At 34.6% G+C, this 23,610-nt stretch overlaps 1 protein-coding gene across 2 annotated transcripts; it reads right to left on the reverse strand.

Annotated features, from left to right (window-relative positions):
• Nucleotides 1–4,170: 4,170 nt before the first annotated feature.
• LOC149774297 (uncharacterized) lies at nt 4,171–17,629 on the reverse strand. 2 transcript variants are annotated; one of them, XM_089945420.1, is made up of 4 exons: nt 17,461–17,629; nt 11,003–11,141; nt 8,456–8,622; nt 4,171–6,499 (listed from the first exon to the last, which is right to left on the reverse strand). In XM_089945420.1, the coding sequence occupies exons 1-4, from the start codon at nt 17,531–17,533 to the stop codon at nt 6,342–6,344; spliced, it is 537 nt and encodes a 178-aa protein (XP_089801546.1). In that variant the 5' UTR covers nt 17,534–17,629; the 3' UTR covers nt 4,171–6,341. The 2 variants fall into 2 exon arrangements, with proteins under 2 accessions (XP_089801546.1, XP_089801547.1); XM_089945421.1 differs by lacking the exon at nt 17,461–17,629 and adding an exon at nt 13,721–13,837.
• Between the last annotated feature and the right edge of the window lie 5,981 nt (nt 17,630–23,610).

A 23,610-nucleotide genomic window follows, 5' to 3' on the forward strand; every position in this document is an offset into this window, starting at 1 on the left:
CATGGTCGATTTTTCCACGGTCGAAAGCAAACGATTCATACATGTAATGAGGTCTACACTTATATTTAAAGTGCATAATTTTAAGCATTGACATTATCGACCAAAACCTATATTGATAAGTTAGAAAGTGTACAGATTGTCCCGACGGTCCTAGTAGACACGACCAACACTAGGTAGTTAATTCAGGCTATTCAAAAAAACAATTCCCCTATCCATAACATTTTGGATGAAAACTATATCCCATTTCGATCATAAATAATTAGACTTCACCATACCACCAAAACCTCTGTGTACGAGTATTGTGTCGAACAATATTGTCTCATTTAACGTCCTTTCTCAAAGTAAAACAATATCGTGTAATAAACATGTTTTATTTAATTCAAGAGTTAGTGAATTATTTTTCAAATAAAAATGTAGCCCATGTCAATTAAATATATTTTAAAAAGAGACAGTTGCAAAAACACTATTACCTTCCTATGCATTTACATCTTGGCTGTGACGCATTGTTGTTTCAAATACAATCTAAAAACATTCCAGCAAATCCAATAGCAGATTTATTTGAAAAGTAAACTGATAGAGGCCTGGAAAAGATCCGTCTTCCGAAACTGTAAATCTCCAGTAACACCAATGCTGCTTAACGATAACCCATGTCTTCCGCACAAAATAAATATTTCACTTTAAATGTGCATTCATTCTTTAACTTATAGAATTGAATTACTTGTTAAAGTTTCAAAAAATTATTGGGTTTGCATTTTCTGTCTGTTACTTAGTTCAAAACCATAGAGTCTTAACAGGGGCCCCGGAATATTGGAAAATGTGGACCCATTAGATTGTATTCGTAACAATATATATATTCTCATAGTCTCAAAGTAAAAAAAAAAACAATGTGGCAACCAATAGACGTCGAAGACGTTATGAATCTCAGGCAAAATGGATTGAGTCTTTAAATTCTTTAAATTAGCCAATGACATTCACCCTACAATTAAATTGAGAATCTATTTCTGGGCGGGAAAACTGAAATTGACATAAACAGCAAACAATCTGATTCTCACCAGCATCTGGTTCGAATCAGCTGCCACTGCCAGCAGGAAATGCATTTGTTTTCTTACAGTCTGTGTTAAAAGCAACTGCTACAATCAGGCTACCGTTAACAAGAGAGATTAAGGCGTACTTCACAAGGAAACGATACTGAAGCAGCCCAACGTCGACGATATGAACCAGGCTAAAAGCACGAAAAGAAACACGTTTTTGAAACATAGCAAAGAAAGTCAAAGACAATTATTATTAGCAGTAGTACTTGTAATAGAGTAGTAGTGTTTCAGCGAGCAATATTTAAGAACCGATCTTGTTGGTCACCATTTACACATCCTTCCGTTTTCCTTGAAACCAATGGCATATTGTTACTACCTACAATTCAAAATTATAGGTCATTAATAACCCTAAATTTGTGTGTCAAAAGCATCTATAATCTCCAATCCTCCAAGTAAACGTAAATGTAAGCCAAGTATCCTTGTATCCACCAAAATTATATTTTAAACGTGAGCCATTCACCATAAGTTCTTTTGAAATCCAACGACACCCACCGGCATATTCTCAGAGTTTGTCGTTAGAAAAATGTTGGCCACAATATTACTATTCATTATCTGCTTTTAATTTTTATTTTGTTTAGAAGAAAATAATGTCTATACATCGTTACTATCTTACTTATTTTTTAAAGCTAAATCCAATATGTTAATTTACCAAAGCCACTCACACCATCTCCGCCCATTTAAAAACCAAAGTCCTCCTTTTTTAACAAATAATCCAAGGACTCCAACTTGCCTATTATTTTTTAATCTTTTTCAAAATACCAACACTCTACACTGCACACGTTAATATATATATTGTATGAAATATTTCTAGGACACTACACGCCTGTCCTCCTTTTCTAAACTAACGAAAACTATTACTATCGACAAATGTTTCCCTGAAAAGCTCAGAGGCTATTATAATGTAACAAGGCCTACACATTATTATCCTCTCGTTCAATTTATGATAAAGCAGCTAACCGACCCAGTCTTTTTCCTACTACTTTTTAAATCTATAGGCCACTCATGGTCCTATCCATTTAATTTTTAAAAGTTCCTAGGTTACTTACTCACCCATCCTTTTCTAGCGTCTTGGAGCACCAACTCTACCCCCAAACAAAATAACAAAGACGACTTGTATTAAATCTCTTGGACACCCGTGCACCTATCATCCGTAGTTTATTTTGAAACCTTCAAAACAACAGTCAGCCTCCTGTCCTACAAATTGTGTCTTAGAGACACATCACCATAAGTTATTATCTGAAATATAAATTTTGTTGTAATTGTATTGCAATTTGAAAGTTTTCCTCCAGTTAACTAGATGCCATCTATGTCTTTAAGTAATTTAATCCAGACTGAATACATTATTATAAACGAAAATATTTAAAAGCTCTTGACTTCAAAAACTAAACATATACCAAATGAAACAAGGGAAATGTAAATAAAAGGTCTTACCATAACCACTGAGCAATGCGAGATCAATGGAGTCCCGCCTTTAACTTTCACTTCCTGTTTATTATTTAATATAGCTCTGATATATCCAGTAATAAAACATTAAAGACAAAATCGTCCGGCCAATCGATTTAGTAATGGTAGCGTGAAATAAACAGAGGCAAGGCTAATAAAGACAGTAGATTCAACATATTGTAACATAAGTAATACTCTTGATCCAGCTTTTTGCATAAGGTGCCTTTGACAAATAAAGCGCCTGTTGTGTCTGGGGTTGTTGTATTAAAAGGTGTCCGAAATATAAAGTACCTTGCAGGCAAAACTGTTGCACTCCAAGGGAAAGTAAAATAGTGTTTTATATTCTATGATAAAGAATGTTTTTGACATATATAGCTCTGTCAGCCCTGAATTAAAATTTTGTACGTGGCGCCTGTCGTAACTATTATGTTGCCCTATTTTATTTAAACCAGTAAGTGACATATTTAAGTTATTTAAATGTGGGATATTACAATTTCACATTAAAAGCAAGTAGCTAATAACATGAATTAATTTATTTTAGATAATCAAATGTTATAAATGTAGATACTTTCAGTTTAGCATGTATTGTCCAGTGATTATTTTCTTTCTACTTTTACCCTATGCATAATAACAAGTTGTGTTCGAACAACGCCAACATTATTGCATGACAATGTCGTGACTGGTAGTGTGTTTGAATTGTTTAGCGCCAGTCAAGAGTGAAACATGATGACGTCCGAAAAATCGACTTTTACCCAATGCACAAGAACAAGTTGTGTTCAAACAACGCGTACGGGATATTAATATTTTTTCTATTATTAAGGACACAGTGTAAATATAACTTTAACTCCTATAAAAAATGGAACCTGAGGAGGTTAGAAAAATCTTTGTAATATGACATTATTACAGTATACAGGATAGCATGACACTGTCACGATAGGTAGTGTATGTAAATTTTAGCTCCAGTAAAGGGCAGAACATGATGTGACGTCAGTAAAATCGATATATTATGACTTTATGATTAGAGTATATAGGACTGTATGACAATGTCATGATAGACAGTGTGTCTGAATTTTAGCTCCAATAAGGAGTTTAACATGATGATATGCGAAACATCGACTTTTACTCCACGGAAAATCAAGAGTTGTGTTCGAACATTCGGATCATCTGAGTAGCTGCACAGAAGCAGGCAGGTACGGTCATATTATAATTGAATTTCGGCCTATATATCGATTTCAAAGATTAGCCACAGCTTTGAAAATTAATGCAACAGGTAGAAACTAACAACGAATAATTTAATGAAAACAAGTTTGATAGTACAATCAATTTTCGCCATAATTGTCATACGTTGTTATTGTATATTTAACTTTGTTTCTATTTTTAAAGGAATGTACAAGCAAAATATCCTCAGATATTTTCCTTCCAATTAAGTCAGAATTGTCTGTTGAAAAGAACTGGGCCTAATCTAAGAAAAGAGCATGTTTGTTTTTGTACATGTAAAAGAAGGAAATGCTAAAAATTCTAAATTTCTTGGCTACATTCCTATAACAATTAGTGTTACAATGAAAATTGTAAATATTTTTTTAAAGCAAAAGGATTATGATACAGTTTAAAAACCAAAGTAAAAATTGGAACCAAATTAACAACACGGGTTTATTTTTAATCTCAGTAAGTTCGCATCAAGAATATGCTTTAAAAACAAAGATGGCGTTCTAAACTGCACATCCACGGTGTACTCTAAAGTAGTTTCTCCAATACAAAAATCATGTTTACATTTTATTGCAAATAACCAGCTTCTCACAATCAAATATACATGTACAAAGCTTTCCCATACATTGTAATCATCAAATAAATCATCATTTCTTCCTCATTAAAGTAAAATATTGGATGCAATAGTCACCGCCTTCTGGATGAAATATCTCTGATTTTGTTAGGCATATTTTGTTTATGCAATTGTATTATTGTGTTATTCATAGCACCAAGGGGTCTGACGTGATTATAAATTTATACTTAAAGAGGGATGTTCTTTGTCGTGATAATCCTTCCATTAATTTCGTTTTCCAGTCTCTTACGAGTTCAAAGTTGTATTCGTGATAATGAGTGATGAACATTATTGCGATACCAGGTGGCTTTAAAGGTAAAATGGTAGATTCATTTTATTTATAGTAGATGGTTTTTAAGCTGAGAATTTACATCCTTGGACGCGGAAAAAGTAGAACACTGTTTATTCCTATCTCAATGGGGATTTTTATATCATTCAGACTGGTTTCTTTGGAATTTAGTTATTATACGTATAGTTTATTGCTTGCTCTTATATATGAATTCAAAACTTCCTCTAAATAAAGAATGATTATAGATGTATGCCTCACAAAACATGACACCCATGCACCATATATTTCCAATGTCTGTATCTATAAGAAAATACAAATTTTAGAATGTGATATACACATTGTTCTCCCAAATGACATGGATAATGTGGAAAATAAAAATTTTCAACCTTCACCTTTTATCCTTCAGATGTCTTAATTTTATATTGCAGTATTATCATTATAAACTAGTCTCACAACAATCACGATATTGAACTAAATTGGGTCAAAATTTGAGGCATGTTTGATTGCAAAATCGAAATTCCAGTAAATTTCATAATCTGTTTCTCATGTTTGCTTAAAGAAGAAATTATTTATCAAGTGAGTAACTTTGCTGGCCCTCATTGATGTATGTCACAACTTGTATCACATATTTTCCTCATGATATGCAGTCTTCACTGATGTATGTCACAACTTGTATCATATATTTTCGTGGTGATATGCAGTCATTATTGATGTACGTCACAATTTATCTCACATATTTGGGTGGTGATGTGCAGTTCAGGTGTCTCATACATAAGTAATGCCAATGCAACGAACTGCACTCCATAATGGAACACAATTGAAACGGTCTTTTTTATTATATATCTCCGAATTTGTTTATCATGTTGTCTTTAATGGGTTAAAATCACTATGTTAGAAATATTGCGGAGAGGGAACTGGTGTGACTATACAATGGCAATTAAAGACATATTTGACAATCTGATTCCAATCATATTACTGATTCAGTTTCTCCATTTTCTGACAAATTTGAAAATATATACATATCAATGGCTTGCTGCTTTATTTTCATATAAGGTTGCTTCAAAGGCAAGAAAGTGAATCCTCTACCCTGGCCGTAGATGATAATGTGTAATGCTACACATTTCGACGTGGTGGCCTTGTGATTAGAGTGTCCGCCTCGGATATGGGAGGGCGCGAATTCAAACACCGGCAGAGTCATACCAAAAACTTATAAAAATGGTACTAACAGCTGCCTCGCTCGGCACTCAGCATTAAGATGTTACTGTTAGGACTGGTTAACCTGGTGTCAAGATAATGTGACTGTATGGGACATCGTGGGGCATCATATCTACACCATAATGCCCCAGTAACAGACACCACTATAAAATGCCACAATGCAGAAAGAAAAATTGTTACCGATACATCAAGAATCCAAATCACACACACACACACACAAACACACACACAGATTTCGACCTTTCCTATTTCTTTTAGTCTGGTGTATTTGGGAGTAGATCACAGCACATGCCACGCACAGAATGTTTGCTAAGTATAACATAAAGCGTATAAAAACGACTCTATATATGTTTAAGATGAAATGTAGCTGATCAATCGTTTCAAATATTTTGCCTTCGCTAAACATAACACGCTATACGGCAAACGAATTTCGTGTCCTAACATTGCGTTTCTTCTAGTGCAACTATGTAAACAACGACATAGATTAATATTTAGGTGGTGGTGGTGGATATGATGCGTAATTGGTTCTCGAGGTTCCTATGTATGGTGGTGGGGTTTGCTGAGCCGCCGGATTACCGTACATGACAGGTCCATAATGGTCGGGGTAGGATGAGGGTCCAGACGCAACAGCTGTATTAGTAACTGAAAAGAAAATAATAATAATAATGATAATAATAATAATAATAATAATAATAATAATAATAATAATAATAATAATTCACAAGCGTCAGTGTATTGTGATACCTTAGTATGTCCGTCGGTCCATTCAAGGGTCAAGGATACAAGTCACTCCCAGTCCAGCCCAAATCGGCTGCCTCGGTGTGTCTTTGCAAAATGTTATTAGCTCCCATTTCCTGTGCACAGTTTAGCCACTAAAGTGTCGAAGTGTATTTGAGAACCTACCAAACAACTATCCATCTGTATGTTGCTTCATCTTCTTAAACGTTAAATGGAATTTCACGAATCTTTATAATTATATAGTCTCTGTTGTATCTTTCTCCAAGAAAAGTGACACCTTTGGTTCTCTTGACTGTAGTGACTGGGATATGGTCAACAGTCAAATGTGAAAGACTCAGTTATTATAAAATTTGTATATATTTTCTTGCCAAAGTTTAATTTATGCAATCATACTATGACTGGTCACTGTTCTGTGGGTCGGGAATGGGTGCGGATACGTGTGGTGGAGGAACATTGTAAGATGCAGTTTAAAGTGTTTGGACCTGCAATTACACAGCATTTTAGTTCTTGCTGTTAGTAGTATTAGTGTGTCTGTGTGTGTGTGTGATTAAGATTTTTAACGCAGATTTAACAATTTCTCAGTCATATCGCTACGGTGTCTGCAGTGTGGCAGTTTATAGTGATGTCTAGCACTGGGGCATCATGCCGCAGACATGTGGCATGTCCCACCCATTATCCTGACACCAGGACGACTAGTCTTACTATTAACCTCTCTATGCTGAGGGCCTAGCGAGGCAGCTGTTAATACCATGTTTGTAAGTCTTTGGTATGACTCGGCTGGGGATCAAACCCACCACCTCCCGCTTCCGAAGCGGACGTTGTTGCAACTAGGTTGTTGTTGTTGTTGTAGGTTTTAACGCCATTTTTCAGCACACGATAGGCTATACATGGCGGCCAGTATTAATGGTGGAGGAAGAACCCGGGAAAACACCGGAGAGAACCACCGACCCACGAGAAGCTACTGGCAAGCTTTCTCACATACCCACATTGGCTGAATCCGAGACTCGAACCCATGCAGACAGAGGTGAGATGGCTGTGATCCTTAACGGACAGCGCTTTAGACCACTCGGCCACTCGGGGCCCCAGCAACTAGGTCACCTGAGCTGTAGTAGTATTAGTAGTAATAGCAATAGCAGCAGCTTACTAAGAAAACTACCTTACAATTTGAGGACGTTTGAAATGGCACAAAAATTAGACCTACTACAGTAAAACATTTCTCTGAACAGCAAGAATGTGGTGTAATACACATTTCACCATGATGGATACAATAAATATTTCACCATGAGGATACAATAAATATTTTACCACGATATATACAATACATATTTCACAGTAATATAGAGACACATGTTCATGAATGATGAAGTGGCGTTTAATGAATGGCAAAGCATTTCTTACAAGCAATACATTTTGTCAAATGTCACGAATGACCTGATTTCTGAGATCAAACCCAAAAGATGGAGATATAAATTTACTTATAAATTTGAAATGCTAACGAATTTCTTTTAATATTTTAAATAGAAAGACCTAAATATTTCCTACCGTAATTTTTTTAGTTAATTTAATTTGATAGGAACAGACAAATTTGGTTTAAAAATGCCCTGACGATTTAAAAGAGAACTTTCAAACATTCTTGATAGGGAATAAGCTCTAATAACTAACAGCTGACAAGTTAAATGGTTAGAACAGCGATATTTTTAAGGTGGAAGAAACCGAAAGAGTCCACCGTTCCAAAATAGTATAGCCTATGCCCTTGCCAGTATCGGAACTTGGGATCATACCCCTGGACAAAGAAGGTTCAAAGCGAGCTAATTACCTTTACTTCACATCGACTCGTTCTTATGGTGAGATATAACTTACCAGCAAGAGTATGAATCTGTGTGGTGTTTGCTGGTTGAACGACAACCCCTCTGTGTGTACTAGACTTGCTTGCAACCACACAGCAGTAGACGATGAGAGCAATCACGAGTCCAAACCCTACAAGACTGCCGATCACAGAGCCAGCTATAATACCCGAAGCATTGTAACTAAAATATAGGAAGTAAAAGCAGCAATTTATAATCTCTCAAATATAATAATTAGATTGCCCCACTTAAATTGCACATCTGCGTTTATATACGTATTATATAGAGGCCATGAAATATATTCAGTGTATGGTCCTAACGTATCATCTAACGCATAACAATCATATATACAGTGATAACCGGATAAAAGGAAGTCCAAGGGACTAAACAAAGTCCTTATATCAAACATTTGTTTCAAATAAGTTACAAGATTACGTTAAATGCAGAAAGGTACAGCAATTTTCTCGCAAAGACCAATTGTAACTTTTCCCAAATAAAGTTATATTGAGAGTTTGAGAGAAAAATGTAAGCGCAAAATTAAAAGTTACTAAAAGAGGATCTTAAATGGGTAACGATTAAATATCGAATTTATGAAACGAGTTGAATAACTTTTAGCTTTGTCTAGCCTTTGCGAGCAAAATCTGGACATTATTCAATGAGTCATGTTAAATCATTACCCATATGAGACTGTTTATCACATGGATTTTATATAAGTGGAAAGATTTAGGATAGGAAGCAGAAGAGATGAATATAGCTTCTCAATTTTTGCTCATAGCAAATCGTGAGTTTTTGGATAATCTTGAGAAGGGATGATAACTGGATGTCGAAATTTTACAAAGTGTAGACTATAAATGTGTTTTGTGTATAATAGTGATTAACGATTTCATGTTTTGTTACCGGATATTTGCATTATTGGATTTGGAAGAATGCTAAGGTTAGATAACTTTATATTAGTTTGGAGACCGGCATTTGTCAACATTCGTTTAAAAACGAAACATGTGAATTTGTTTACTCATATAGGTTGAGATTTAAGCCACGCTTGTCCTGGAAGTGGGGTACAATATGCTCATTTTCTAGTTTTACATTTGGACAACCTCACTTTCAAACCCATCGCTCTCTCCTTTGACCAATCCACTTAATTTCATTTCCAACCGAATCTTTGTATGCTAAATTCACATTATTTCCACAGACGCAACAATTTTTGTCAATACCCATAGGGCAAGTTCCGGACGTCAGAGCATGGAAAATTCCCATGGTCGCTGCCAATCAAGACTTTCGTGGGCTTATATGGACCAGTCAGATTCCCCTTAACGTGATATGTTGTTATGCATATCCATCTTGTGTGCTTTATTTTTATCCGTGGTTGAAGGATGTTCCTACCTGAATTTTGTCATGATTCTAAGAAGTAAACAACATACTTACTTGAATTTGAGTTTAAGACCAGAGGTTTAATTAGGAAATTTTCTATGTCGCAGGTCAAGTGAATTTGCATATATAGAGAGTGATTGGGTAAACAATTACACAGTCTTGTTTTATGACCAGTCTCTGGAGTCATGTACAGTTGTGTTCAACTATAATTGGAGAAGAATCATTTATTTATATTATTCACTGGAATTTGAAAGTGCTCATTGACTCTTTGGCATAAAAGACTACTTTGGGATTACTGAGAACTTATTCAAAGACGTTCTGAACAATCTAATTAAAATCAGATCTCTGCTGTCCTACATGAAGATTTGACAACGACCGCTTAAGGGTCATGTTCTGGTGACCTTTGAATTAAACCAATGGAATTGCAGCTTTCAAAAATCTGAAAGTGAATGAAATCGTTCGGTACACATTCATGTGCTTGATTCACACTGCCTAGTCGCCAAACGCGAAGATATAAGACGTCATCTGATTGGTTGATAAAATAAACGATTATGGTAATAGCATTGGTTACCAAAACACAACCCCTATGAGGTCGCTGTCAGATCTTCATGTAGGACAGCGGAGATTAAATTTCAGTCAGACTGACATTCTGGATTAATTTTATTATTGTGGTACACCAGAACATTCAAGATTATTAAAATTTATTCTGTTTATTCTATATTTTTGGACATTTAGGATTAGTTGGGATTTAGTTCACTGTACTGTAATTGTCTTTGAAATTTTCACTTTGTATTCTAAAGAAATAAATTATTTGTTGATTTCACTAGACTATTGGTTTTGCTTATTTTCTGTTACATAGTTTAAGATTACATTGTCGTAACAATGTTAACATGTTGACATCTCTCAAAACTATTACACTGCACACTGTATGTAAATTATACCAACTATATAGTAATCTAGATTCTGTTGAAATAAAGTTCCATTTGCAATATAACAATCAAGCATTGTATCGTCATTGTTGAAAGAATATGGGATCCAGCACCAGTTAGTCTGCTCTTCCAAAAGGGACTTGCTTTGGGCTAAAGCTATTATATATATATATATATATATATATATATATATATATATATATATATATATATATATATATATATGGCGAAGACTTTATAAGTCATAACAGATATGGTTTACTTACGTACAACAAGCTTCGCTGTATGAAGTTCCGCAGCAGCCATAATCGCAATATGTCTGTTGATAGCAGTAGCTATAGCTACTGAAGTAAGTGTCACAACTATACCGGTAAGTGCAGTAATCGCCGGCTTCCACATAAATAGCTGTATAAAGAAATACACAGGTAATGATCGTCATACCGGAAATTTCAATATTTATAGCTTAGTAGTCTTCAGTTCTTTCAGATGACGATGATGATGACGTTTGTGTATTCTTTGGATGTTCCCTTTCCCTATATATCTAATTTTTTGCTCGCGAGAAAAGTCTAGTCCGCAGATGACCATATAATAAAAGGGCCTTAGATCTAGTTGGATCATCGACCATAGTAAGTATAGGAGTTACTGTCTAGATACCTGGTCAGTCTATGTGATCAAATTGGTATTTGTAGGCCGTAGCAGCTTGAAATAATTGTTATTTTATTTTTTAAGAAAAAACACCATGTGATTGTCCGAAGCATGATCCTGTTTTAACTTGCATGTAAATGACATGAAAATTGGAATTTATTTAATATTAAATACATCATCATATCATTTTGAACATTTCCGATAATAGTATTAATATTACTGTCATATCACTTTATTTACTTCAGAACATTTGTATTTACATTCTTTCGACATATTGATAATGCATGAGGTCACTATACAGACAAGCATACGAAATATATGATATCAAGAAAAGATTAATGACGTCACGACGGTGAAACACAATCTCTCTCAGATATACAAGCTAAGTAAACAGGTGTCTTGACTGTAACAATGTAAGAGATTGCAATGAAACTATTGACATCTGGGACACAATATTTATATTTACAAGATTAACATATCGCTCTTATGAGTAGCCTTACTTTACATTTTTTCCATAGTTATGTTCATAAAATTTAAAACCTTCTGAACAGTAATTTTGTTCACAGCAGGTATTAGTTTTAAATGAATGGGCAGTATGTTTGCACACAAGACACAATACAACTCAACATAAAAATAGCAAACTCATAAAGAATGGACAGGAATGACACGAATATTCTAATTTCAGGATGAATAAAATCAAAAATATCAACATGAAATCGGGTGTAAAGTGTCGAATTTTAAATAATTTTGAACCTTAAAGTTGAATGCATTGAGCATTACAATTTTATCACATTTAAGCCAAAAACGACTTTGTAAAGGGTCCCTTCGACCTTTCTTCTTTTCTCCCACCCCCACGTCAATGTTAAACTCGAGAGGCCAACATCGACAACTGGATATTTGTCCAGGGCATCGCAACGCTCTCCTGAGAAAGTAAACATTTGAGCTACCAACCATAACCGTTTGATAGGAACCCATGTCAAATAGTCTTTTTCACAGGGAAGTTGATTGCAACTTAGGTCAGAGATTCTAGGCTGTCAAAAATATGACGAAAGAAATGATTATCATGGGGAAAAATTTAAGAACGAATGGTCAGGGTAAATTAAGAAATACACTTCGGAAGTAATGTGAATTTAAAGTGACGACCCTAGTAGAAATTCTTTAGTTGGAAATTTCTTGAAAGAGAAGACGTTTGGATTCGAGGACGCCTAAAACGAATATTGCTTTCCTCGTTTAACAAGAAAAGGTGACCAGGTGGCTGTCTTGTAAAAGAAGACAGGGTTTAATGCTAGGACGCAAGCTTTCGGAAAGAGAACAGCATTAAGGTACGCAATTTTAATTGTTCACGTAATTTTCCATTTTTGATTGTGTGTTTTCTGCAAATGTATTTGAGCTGACTAGGAACCATTTTATGTATCATTCATTCAGTTTCCTGGTAATATGTGGATGCTGGAGTTATTATGCAATTTATCTCGTTAATTTTACAGTTACTAGACGGGTCACGAGAGGAAGGTGATGCAATCAGTTGTGGACATTGCGCTCTTTTCAAAACTATTTATTATGATGAATTAAATCCAAATTATACACTGCTACTAAATTCTGTTGACATAACTAACATTCAGTTGGAGCTGACGCTATTAATTTTCATTGATTAAATTTTCTTATTTTTCTTGTCTAACGGAGCTCTTATTGCATTATTTCTTCCCAATAGTCTTGCTCCGATCTCTGTTGATATTCTATATATCCACTCACACCGGGCCATAAAATCAAGTGATGTCACCCCCTTAGATATCGCCCGCCTAATCCAATTAACCACCCCTTTTACCAAGAAGGCGACGTTACATCGGGAGTACACACTATACAATTAGACTAATTTAATAGTAAGCAGGGTCAAATTTGAATATCATTCAACCCTATTTTAAGACATAAAAATTAAAAACAATATTAAATCAAAATATTTGCATTAATTGTAATTTGAGGGATGTTTTGGTCTTTATAATATATATATATATATATATATATATATATATATATATATATATATATATATATATATATATATATATATATATATATATATATATATATATATATATATATGAGAAAAGTGCACACATATGATTGGTAATATTTCTTTCCGTTCTTTCATGAAAGTGAACTTCACATGCACAGAAATGTTGTTACTTTAGTTTGATAAAACACATACTACGGTATGTCATTCAAAATTCACTTTGTATTGTAGTGTCGTTGATAAAGTAGGGGCAACATCAATGGACGAAAAGTATAGATAAATAGAGACGGACACGTATATATTGTTCAGCATGATAATTAGTTTTACTCACCACCAAGAGCAAGTATGAAGCCAATAATGTAGAAACATATATTCATCTTGCTGGCAAGGGATTAATGCATAATTTCCTTTCCGTGTTTCGTAGTTTTAGAATTCAATAAAACTTTAACAGGAAGATCTTAATAACAACATGTTAACACTTGCTTATCTAACAACTAACTGTGTTATGGCAAGTTTACCCACAAACCCGTACTATGTATGCAACATCTTTAATATCTTTTTAAAGTGTTATTTATTAGATATATGTAAAGGTTTCATATTCTGTTACCTGTCAATGAAACAAAAGATGCAGTATTTGATGAGCAATGGCACATTATGATACCCTCTGTGAAGACGGTGCAATACTTATAAGCGCAATATCCAACAGTAAAAACACTATAATTAATTTAATTTATACTACATACATTACTATAAAATGCATTTTAAAATGTTGGTATACAGCAATTTGATATACCGGTACTGCAGGTAGATATTAGCATGATTCACCTGTGACGTATGAATATATATAGGTGTATCGTCTTAGCAGAAGACCATTACTTTTTTACTGTAGATCATTGATGAATTTTCCCTTATTACTGAAATTAGGACATGACAGAGAAAAATGTTGATAAATACCGTTTTGTAAATGAATAAAACATGTTAACGAATGTCATCTTATGCGGAAGAAATTCATCCATTCATCCAATTTGTGTCGCCTAGTTTTTAATGTTATTGAGACCGCTACAAATCCTGGTCTTGCTATTAATTTCAAACTCCTCAAGCAACTTAGATTTGTGCCTTTATTTTTCTCTAGCCTCAAATACCAACAGCACATAAAGTCACGTGTCTCTCTGCCTCGATATGAAGTTATCAAACATAGATTTCGCGCTTTGGTTCCAAGCATAAGTGGGAAAATAAGCATTTATATCGTGGTTTTGTCCCAAAACAAAATGAAATTTAAACGATATAGGTGCAAGTAAATTAATGCTTTTGAATCAGTCCGCAGCCTCTCTCTCTCTCTCTCTCTCTCTCTCTCACTGGACCATGTCGCAAGATATGATGAAACACTGTAAAGGAGCGTACGGATTTTTCACCCGTTGCATGCGACGATGTATATGAACTTAAGATGGTAAACTGAATGACAAACAGGGAGTGCGAAAGATAGACAGAGGATAAAGCAGTCATATCAATAGAAATGGTAAGTAAAGCATAATGATGATTTAAATGTAACGAAATTGTTAAACCATAATTTGTATTGAAATGTCTTTGAATCTAGAAATCGTGTTTTCATTACTATGTTTTACTTAATCGCGCAAAATGCACATGACGTGACATGACTTTGAGCACTGCCTTGGTCTAAGAGATCTGCTGCCTGTTCTTCTTAAGTAGCGCCAAACCTACTTAGTCTTACCTTAATCCAAATTTTATCTGACCCATCTCATCCCATTATTGATATTTGGACATTTATTTTGTGGTGTAGGGTCAGAATCGTTTGTCTATCGAAAAGTTGGCATTGGCCAACACATTGCTTTGTCGGCATAGGGTAGACACCCACTACCCAAGCCCAGCAAACTTAAACGACCTTACATACAGTCATACGTACATTAAAGCCATAGGAAAATGATTTACCTTCTTAGAATTAATCCGCTGACAGACGACACGAAATTATACAGCGTGGATTAAATTTGATATGGTACTCGCCATGTGCATTGCTAGTAACATGACTACACAAATCTCGCGTTAGTGGATATGTACATTATATTCCAAATTATTTCTCCACGTTTTAAATAATGTTCATAGTCTTTCCAGGTGTACGTAGTCGTATGCAGAAGAAAACTATTCGAATTTTGACCTGCACTGTCTACAAATTAGAAACATTTTTTTTCAGTATACCAATTTATATGTTGGCACTTCGTCCAAACATTAATGACTTTCTCAAACACACACACAATATCTCTTTCTCTCTCTCTCTCTCTCTCTCTCTCTCTCTCTCATATATGCTCATATAAAGCAAGCTAAGTAAACAGATGTCTCGATATAAACAAGGTAAGAAATTCCAGTGAAACTATTGACATGTGGGACAAAATATCTACATTTTCAAGATTAACATATCGTTCTTATGAGTTGCCTTACTTTACATTTATTTAATAGTTATGTTGATAAAAATTAAAACCTTCTGAACATTAATTTTGGTAATTGCATGCATTGGTTTTATACAGATGAGCGATATGTTTGCACACAGCAAACTATACATCGCAACAAAAACAACAACACAGAACTCGTCAACAATGCACAGGAATGACAAAAACATTCAGGATGAATAAAAACAAAATTTTCAACATGAAATCGGGATTACACATTATACAATAACAATATTTAATAATAATCAGTAATCAGGGTCAAATTTGAATATTATTAAAATCAATTTTCATTTATTCAAATTAAAAACAATATTAAATCAAAATATTTGCATTATTAGTAATTTGAGGGAAATTTACATACACAGAAATGTTGTTACTTTAGTGTGGCAAAAACACATACTATGGGAATATCATATAAAATTCACTTTCTACTGTAGTGTTGTTGATAAAGTAGAGGCAATATCAATGGTAGAAAAGTATAAATAGATCGAAACAGACACGTATATATAGGCCTGTTTGGTAAGGGTCGTTACTGCCCATGACAATAGGCTCCCTTGAAGAGCGCTTTGGTACATTAAAATCAGAAACCGTATGTATGAATTTACAATCCCTATCTCCGGCAAGCAATATTCCCGTTAAGGACGCATCAACTAGCTAGTCGCTAACCCTAAGCTATACTGAGTAAAAAATATCAACTTTTTTATTTTGCAGTTTTACATATTTCTATTGGCACAGATCGAGCTAGAGTGATGAGACACATATAAATTGATATAAAATTTGTAATTATCAGTGATTTTATACGATTGGTATGACTTATTCGCCTACAGTGTACGGGAAACATTTGTACAGAAAGGCATTAGGCGCACGGAAGGACAAATGAAGACGTAGTTAGCGAGATACATACATATATTATATACTGTTGGATAACATGAATTCTATGCTTGAAATCTATAGTATTGGCATCGAAATATGTGACGTCATCACAAAACGGCATGGGTAGAGGAATATGGCAGGAATGCCTAGATCGATAAAGTCTCTATCCTAAGCGATATTGAGTATAAAAGATACCAACTGTTTTATTTTGCATTTTCACACGTTTGTATTGCCATAGATCAATTTAAGCTGATGAGAAATATATAAATTGATATCAAATTTGTCAAAGTTGGTGGCTGTTTACGATCGATATGACCTATTTTCCTATACGGAAAACGTTTGCATAGGATGGCATTAGGCGCACGGACAGACACATGAAGATGTATTTAATAAGATACATACACATGTTATATACTTTTGGATAGCTTGAATTCTAGCTTGAAAGCTGTAGTATTAGCATCGAAATATGTGGCACTATGGCAACAAGGCAAGGGTAGATGCACATAGCATGGATATGTAGATTGGTAAAGTTGATAACCCAATTCAATATTGAGTATATAATAAAAAAACTTTTTATTTTGTATTTTTACACACTTCTATTGGCATATATCGATTTAGAGTGATGAGAACCATATAAATTGATGTCGAAGTCGTCAATTAGGGCAATTAATAAGTCAAAGGACGTAACAACCGTTATCGAACAGGCCTATTGTTCAGTATAAAAATTAGTTTTACTTACCACCAAGAGCAAGTATGAAACCAAGAATGTAGAAACGTATATTCATCTTGCTGTTGCTGACAATATTCTCCATGGGATTAATGCAAAATTTCCTTTCCGTATTTCGTCGTTTTACAATTCAATAAAACTTTACCAGGAAGATCTTAATAACAGCATGTCAACACTTGCTTATCTAACAACTAACTGTGTTTTGGCAAGTTTAGCCACAAACCCGTACTATGCAACTTCTTTAATTTCAGTTGAAAGTGTTATTTTTTAGATATATGTAAAGGCTTGATGTTCTGTTACCTGTCAGTGAAACAAGAGATTCAGTATTTGATGAGCAATGGCAAATACTGATACCTTCTGTGAGGTAACCAAAACAAACTTGTGTATTATTCTTTGCATAAAGACTGTTTATTATTTGAAGAGTTTATGCATGTGATAAACGACGCTCGTTTTCAAATTCTGTAAACAAGCTTTAGAGTAATATCGAATAACTTGAATATAGAACCACTTTTAATTTCGCCGTCTCCTTCTGTATTACTTCGTAAACGAGATCTTGTCAAGTTCACAAGGAGAGCATTTCTCTCTTCGGATGCCTTGAGTTAGTAAGTTTGTAGTCCCTGATCTGGTCCAAGAGGTGCTATTATATTGATCAATGTTATAGCCTCGAATAATTTCTCAGTCCGTCAGGGTGGGCTTTAATTCTTCTCTTTCTCAATTGGTGGCGAGTCAACGACAATTGCTAAGACTGGCAGAAGAACCGCGTTTTATGTTAAAAATCTTGTAATAACGAAAATCATCCCTTAATGTATAGATGCGAACATGAAGAAAAATATCCCTTAATGTATAGATGCAGACATGAAGAAAAATATCCCTTAATGTATAGATGCGGACATGAAGATAAACATCCCTTAATGTATAGATGCGGACATGAAAGAAAAAAATACCTAAATGTATATAGGCGGACATGAAGAAAAACATGACTTAATGTATAAATGAGGACATAAAGATAAACATACCTTAATGTATAGATGCGGACATGAAGAAAAATATCCCTTAATGTATAGATGCGGACATGAAGAAAAATATCCCTTAATGTATATAGGCGGACATGAAGAAAAACATGACTTAATGTATAAATGCGGACATAAAGATAAACATACCTTAATGTATAAATGCGGACATGAAGAAAAACATGCCTTAATGTATAGATGCGGACATGAAGATAAACATCCCTTAATGTACAGATGCGGACATGAAAGAAAAAAATACCTAAATGTATATAGGCGGACATGAAGAAAAACATGACTTAATGTATAAATGCGGACATGAAGAAAAATATCCCTTAATGTATAGATGATGACATGAAGAAAAACATCCCTAATTTTAGTATACAGAGAGACTAGAATACGGCTCAGGAGGAATCATGTGGACATACATTACCCTCATTAGAACTTCTGCAAATTATTGACAGGGAGAAAATTTAAGAGGATCTGGACATTTTTTTTTAAATGACATAATAGTCTATGCCATTTTTCAAAAGGACTGCTGTGCAACAGTGAAAGAAACTTATTGTCTCCCGTACTGAGATTCTATAATATAAGACCAAAGGGTGGATACGGTTAAGTTGTGAATGTCATACAAACATACCCACATCAACATACAATAATTTGGCAATGATTGACTAGTATATCTGTTCCTGCGTTATCTTGGTGGCCCCGAAAAGGGCATTTTTGGGGTCTTGTCATATATATGGATGCTACAATGATATATACCGTCTTTAACATACGAATTACAATCCTCAATAAATCAATCAATCTATCCATCTCCCAGCCGAGACCATTTCTCCAACAGTCGGAACTGGTGATTATTGGAGAGGTGACATTGATCAGTTATGGAATATCTCAATCATTAATTGGACAGACATTCTCTACAATACTGCCCTTCTCTATTTCTTGCTGTGTATACCTTTGATGCGTGGAGTGTTTGTACTACCTAGAACTTTACCTCAAATACCTGTAGATATGATAATTCAATTTGTATCTTACTGTCATCACAATTTAAACTTGGAATCTTCAAAGTTGAACTGTACCTTGCTGGAATACACTGCAACTGCCTGAGGGAAGGATTTAATAAGCCTTTCGAGCAGACTCAATTCTTGGACAATGTGTAGAATTATAAAGGACTTGTAATGACTACAAAGTAGTAATGACAATCCCAAGAGCGATACTTTCGATAAATGCTGTTATTTTATATCATGCAGAAAAGAGTTTTCTTCGTTGTATGGGATTAATGGCTAGAAATTTAGACGACATACACGATAGGATGCGTATGAATGATGTTCAGATTTCGTTGATGAATCACATTTCATAGTCACTTTACGCACATGAAATATCCGTGTCATCAAGGAGTGTCTATTCGCATTTGTTTGAATCCTCATGTGTGTCCTTACTCAGCAATGTATTATGGTTATCATACCGGTATACTAAAACTCGATGCTATGGTGCAAGTCCTCACTAGATGGAGTATGAGCCTAATAATACAGGGATCATTTACGTCTGTTCCCTCTAAACGAAATATATTTCCTCTGTTGACACAACGAAAACATCAAATAAATGGAGAAGTAAATAATTTTTCTTTACTGTAATTTTATTACTGTAAATTATATATAAAGGTGTAAAGGTGTAACAAGATAACAGGGTTAGTGTCGGATTTTAACAAACACTTTTGATAATGACAAAACTACAATATTTGTGAATGATTTAATGAAAAAGATGTTTTGCTTGGTGCTCCAATAAAATTTAAATATTGGATATTTAACAAAATATGCACGAACCTGATAATGTATTGCGATTTAAACGAAATTTAAATTGATATGCAAGAAAAAAAACTGACATAGTAAAAAGATACAATGATTAATGATTCAAAGTGATTCCACACAAACAACGGGAAAAAATTATTCACGTAAATATCGACAATTGCTTCACAAATATTAACATGATATAGTTCACGCAAATAGTGATGTGTGATACATTGCACTCAACTAAAGACATATGATGTGTTTCAGTCGCTTAATGAAAATTGAATTAATTTTCACTCAGATAGAGTAATTTGAGAGTTTTCACTCAAATAGGGAAATATGATATGAAATATTGGGACATATATCTTGTGGAGTCGAACACAAGTCCGTAAGGTCTTCTCAGCCCCAACGCTCTGCCGAATGGTTTAGGAGCCAGCACGAACGGTCTGCCCCTCCTGGTCTGCCTAAAGATCCATAGAATCTCTTGTTCTCTGCAGAGCCTATTGTTCCAGAAGGCTTGGTTCTTCACCACGTATGACCTTTATCTTCTTCCGGTTCAACTCGGCCCCGACAGCAGCACACCTAGTGTAACGACCCAAATTAGCACCTCGGCTAAACAACACCTACAATTACAGAGATGCAGCATATCTATCCATCCGTCCCACCTTCAGCAATACACTCAGGATTCACATCAATCAATCAATCACCAATCAGTCACCAATCAGTAAACTGAAAATATAATATCTGAATCCGTGTGCTTCAAATGACACGGTCATGCATAATAGCACGTAATGACGTTATGTACTGTAACTTGAGCTGATTTTTGTATACAAATGACGTTATGTACTGTAACTTGAGTTGATTTTGTATACAAATGACGTTATGTACTGTAAACTTGAGTTGATTTTTGTATACAAGTTATATTATCTGGACTACTGTACATGATGACAATCAGGTTCAGAAGTGAACCTGTGTCTGACGAGAATTTTACAGTACTTAACGTAACACCTTCTCTTCCTTAATAAATACAACATTATTACGAATATAAAAGTTATGTTAAGTTACAAACAGGTAAACTAGGAAACAGACTATAACATTGTATTTTACGACACAAGTCAAAATTACCTAAAATACAAGATAAATGTGACAGCAAAACAATTATATCCTATAATACAAATGGGAAAATAATATTTAATTTGCATCTTTCTACAGCTGGAGATAGCAAATCATTAAATTTGAATTGTGTGTTCCCTCTCAGACTCCATCATAGAGAGGACCCCCTAGTGACGAAATTTTAATGATTTTATGTGTTTTGTTGCCCCTATAGTATATGTACTGCATGTATTTTCAAATAGAATTTTGATAGATTTATTAATTTGGATTAGTGTTTTGTACAATGTCTTACTCTACTGTTGATATAGCTCCTTAATCCCTGGCTGGTTTCGGAGCTTTAATTACCTTAGTGATGCTTGACAGGGATTTATCTTGTCCAGTGTATGCTATATGCGTATGCTATATGTACTGTATGCTACTCGTTTAGGGACGATCAGGTGGCCTAGTGGTTAGATCGTCCGCCTAGGAAACGGGAAGTCGTGGGTTCGAACCCAGGCCGAGTCATACCAACGACTTACAAAAATGGTACTAACAGCTGAATCGCTTGGTGCTCAGCATTAAGGTTAGTGTTAGGACTGGTAGGCCTGGTGCCAGGATAATGTGACTGTGTGGGATATCATGCTACGTGTCTGCGGCATGGTGCCCCAGTGCTAGACATCGCTATAAAACTGTCACACTGCAGACATCGTAGCGATATGACTGAAAACTTTTAAATCTACGTTAACAATAATCACACACACACACACACACACACACACACACACACGCGTTTGTTTTATGGACTGGTTCTATAATCACAATTAGAGTAGTCTTAGTAATGAGGATTCCTAGGTAAGAAAATAAATTAATTCCAGCTAGGGAGGTCCGGTATTAGCATATGGCGGTGGAATATGACTCAATTCTTTTGTTCACACGTTTCCGTGACAGAGGTCAATGCCTTAATTCCCATGCTTTGAGTGCTTATCTAATGTGAAAGTGATGTTTGTATAATGGAAGAGGAAAGTATAAGTTTGAGAACAACATAATCAAGAGGAGAAAGAAAAAAGAAAATAGTTTTATTCCTGAGTGCGTGTATGTTGCGCATTTTATACTTCGTATTTTTAGTAGATGGCATATGTACCCCCTTGCTTGTGTTTTCGTAATGTTCTATAATTTGACCTCACCTTTGGGGAGATCCGATACGGTCTGTGCTACCTCGCATGAGCCACGTAGCGTAGGCATCTTACCATCATATGCTCCTTAATCAGTATGGCCAATCCCTGTCCCACTGTTTTTGTTCTTTTTGTACCTATCGATGTTATCGCTTGTATTAGTTTCTACAAGGTATTCCGTGTTTTTAGTAGTATTTTATTTTTTTAATTTAGTATTTGTGTTGCTAGAGAATATCAAAATTACAGTTGCATAAACGATGCAGAGAAACTTGTTTAGGATATACCTCTCGCATCGTGTCTGATTTTGTTTGCATGTCATATAAAATGAATTTATTGTTTTCCTTTATTTGGAATAAGGATATGCAAAAGTATATAATAGATATAAATGTTTATATCATAAGAATATAGTTACAAAATTATAGTTTCATAAACTATGCAGAGAAGCTCCTCTAGAAAAAAATTCTATAGTAGAGTTCATACCTACCGCTTCTTGTCTGTTTATGTTTATATATCGCATTTAAAACCAAAATTTAAATTAATTTTAAGGTCTACGTATCATTTCTAAATGTTTTCATAATTTCGTTAATAAATGTTGTTAGTTCAGAGTATATTTTATTATCTATGATGTCATTTGTATATAGTAATTGTTTAGATTCCACTCCCCCGTCTTTATCTCTAATCTTATTCGTGATTCTATACCTGTCTGTAGAAGTTTGGATACATATTAAAATAATTTGATTTTTTGAATCTGTATGGTTGTTACAGTCTGCAGTGTAGTTCTTATTAGGTGCCTGTTGAAGGCCACTTTTCCAGTCACCTATTTGTCACGCAGGTACAGGAACATCCTACTTTGTATGGAGATCGATCATATATATACCTACCCATTTATTCCATATACTCCACCAGTTTAAATTTGGTTGCGTCCATGGCTTTTATCCAATTGATGATATTTATGCCGAGACGACAGGATTCCAATGCTTTAATGATGAAGTCATGCTCAATTCAATCAAAATCTTTATCTTGATCGAATAAAAACATGACACCTTTTTCCCCACTACTAGTTAAAAAATAAATTATTGATCCAATCGATAGTGTGTTATT

Source organism: Sinohyriopsis cumingii, unplaced genomic scaffold (assembly GCF_028554795.1).
Source record: "Sinohyriopsis cumingii isolate HCF-2022 unplaced genomic scaffold, ASM2855479v2 utg000349l, whole genome shotgun sequence".
In the NCBI taxonomy this organism is placed as follows: domain Eukaryota; kingdom Metazoa; phylum Mollusca; class Bivalvia; order Unionida; family Unionidae; genus Sinohyriopsis; species Sinohyriopsis cumingii.

What these genes read in the sequence shown, in the direction of transcription:
- LOC149774297 (XM_089945420.1), bottom strand. Translation starts at nt 17,533, where the DNA reads ATGGAGAATATTGTCAGCAACAGCAAGATGAATATACGTTTCTACATT. An exon ending in TTTCATACTTGCTCTTGGTG is followed by an intron (nt 11,142 to 17,460) that starts GTAAGTAAAACT and finishes TTCTTTATACAG; the next exon opens with CTATTTATGTGGAAGCCGGC. An exon ending in TACAGCGAAGCTTGTTGTAC is followed by an intron (nt 8,623 to 11,002) that starts GTAAGTAAACCA and finishes CCTATATTTTAG; the next exon opens with TTACAATGCTTCGGGTATTA.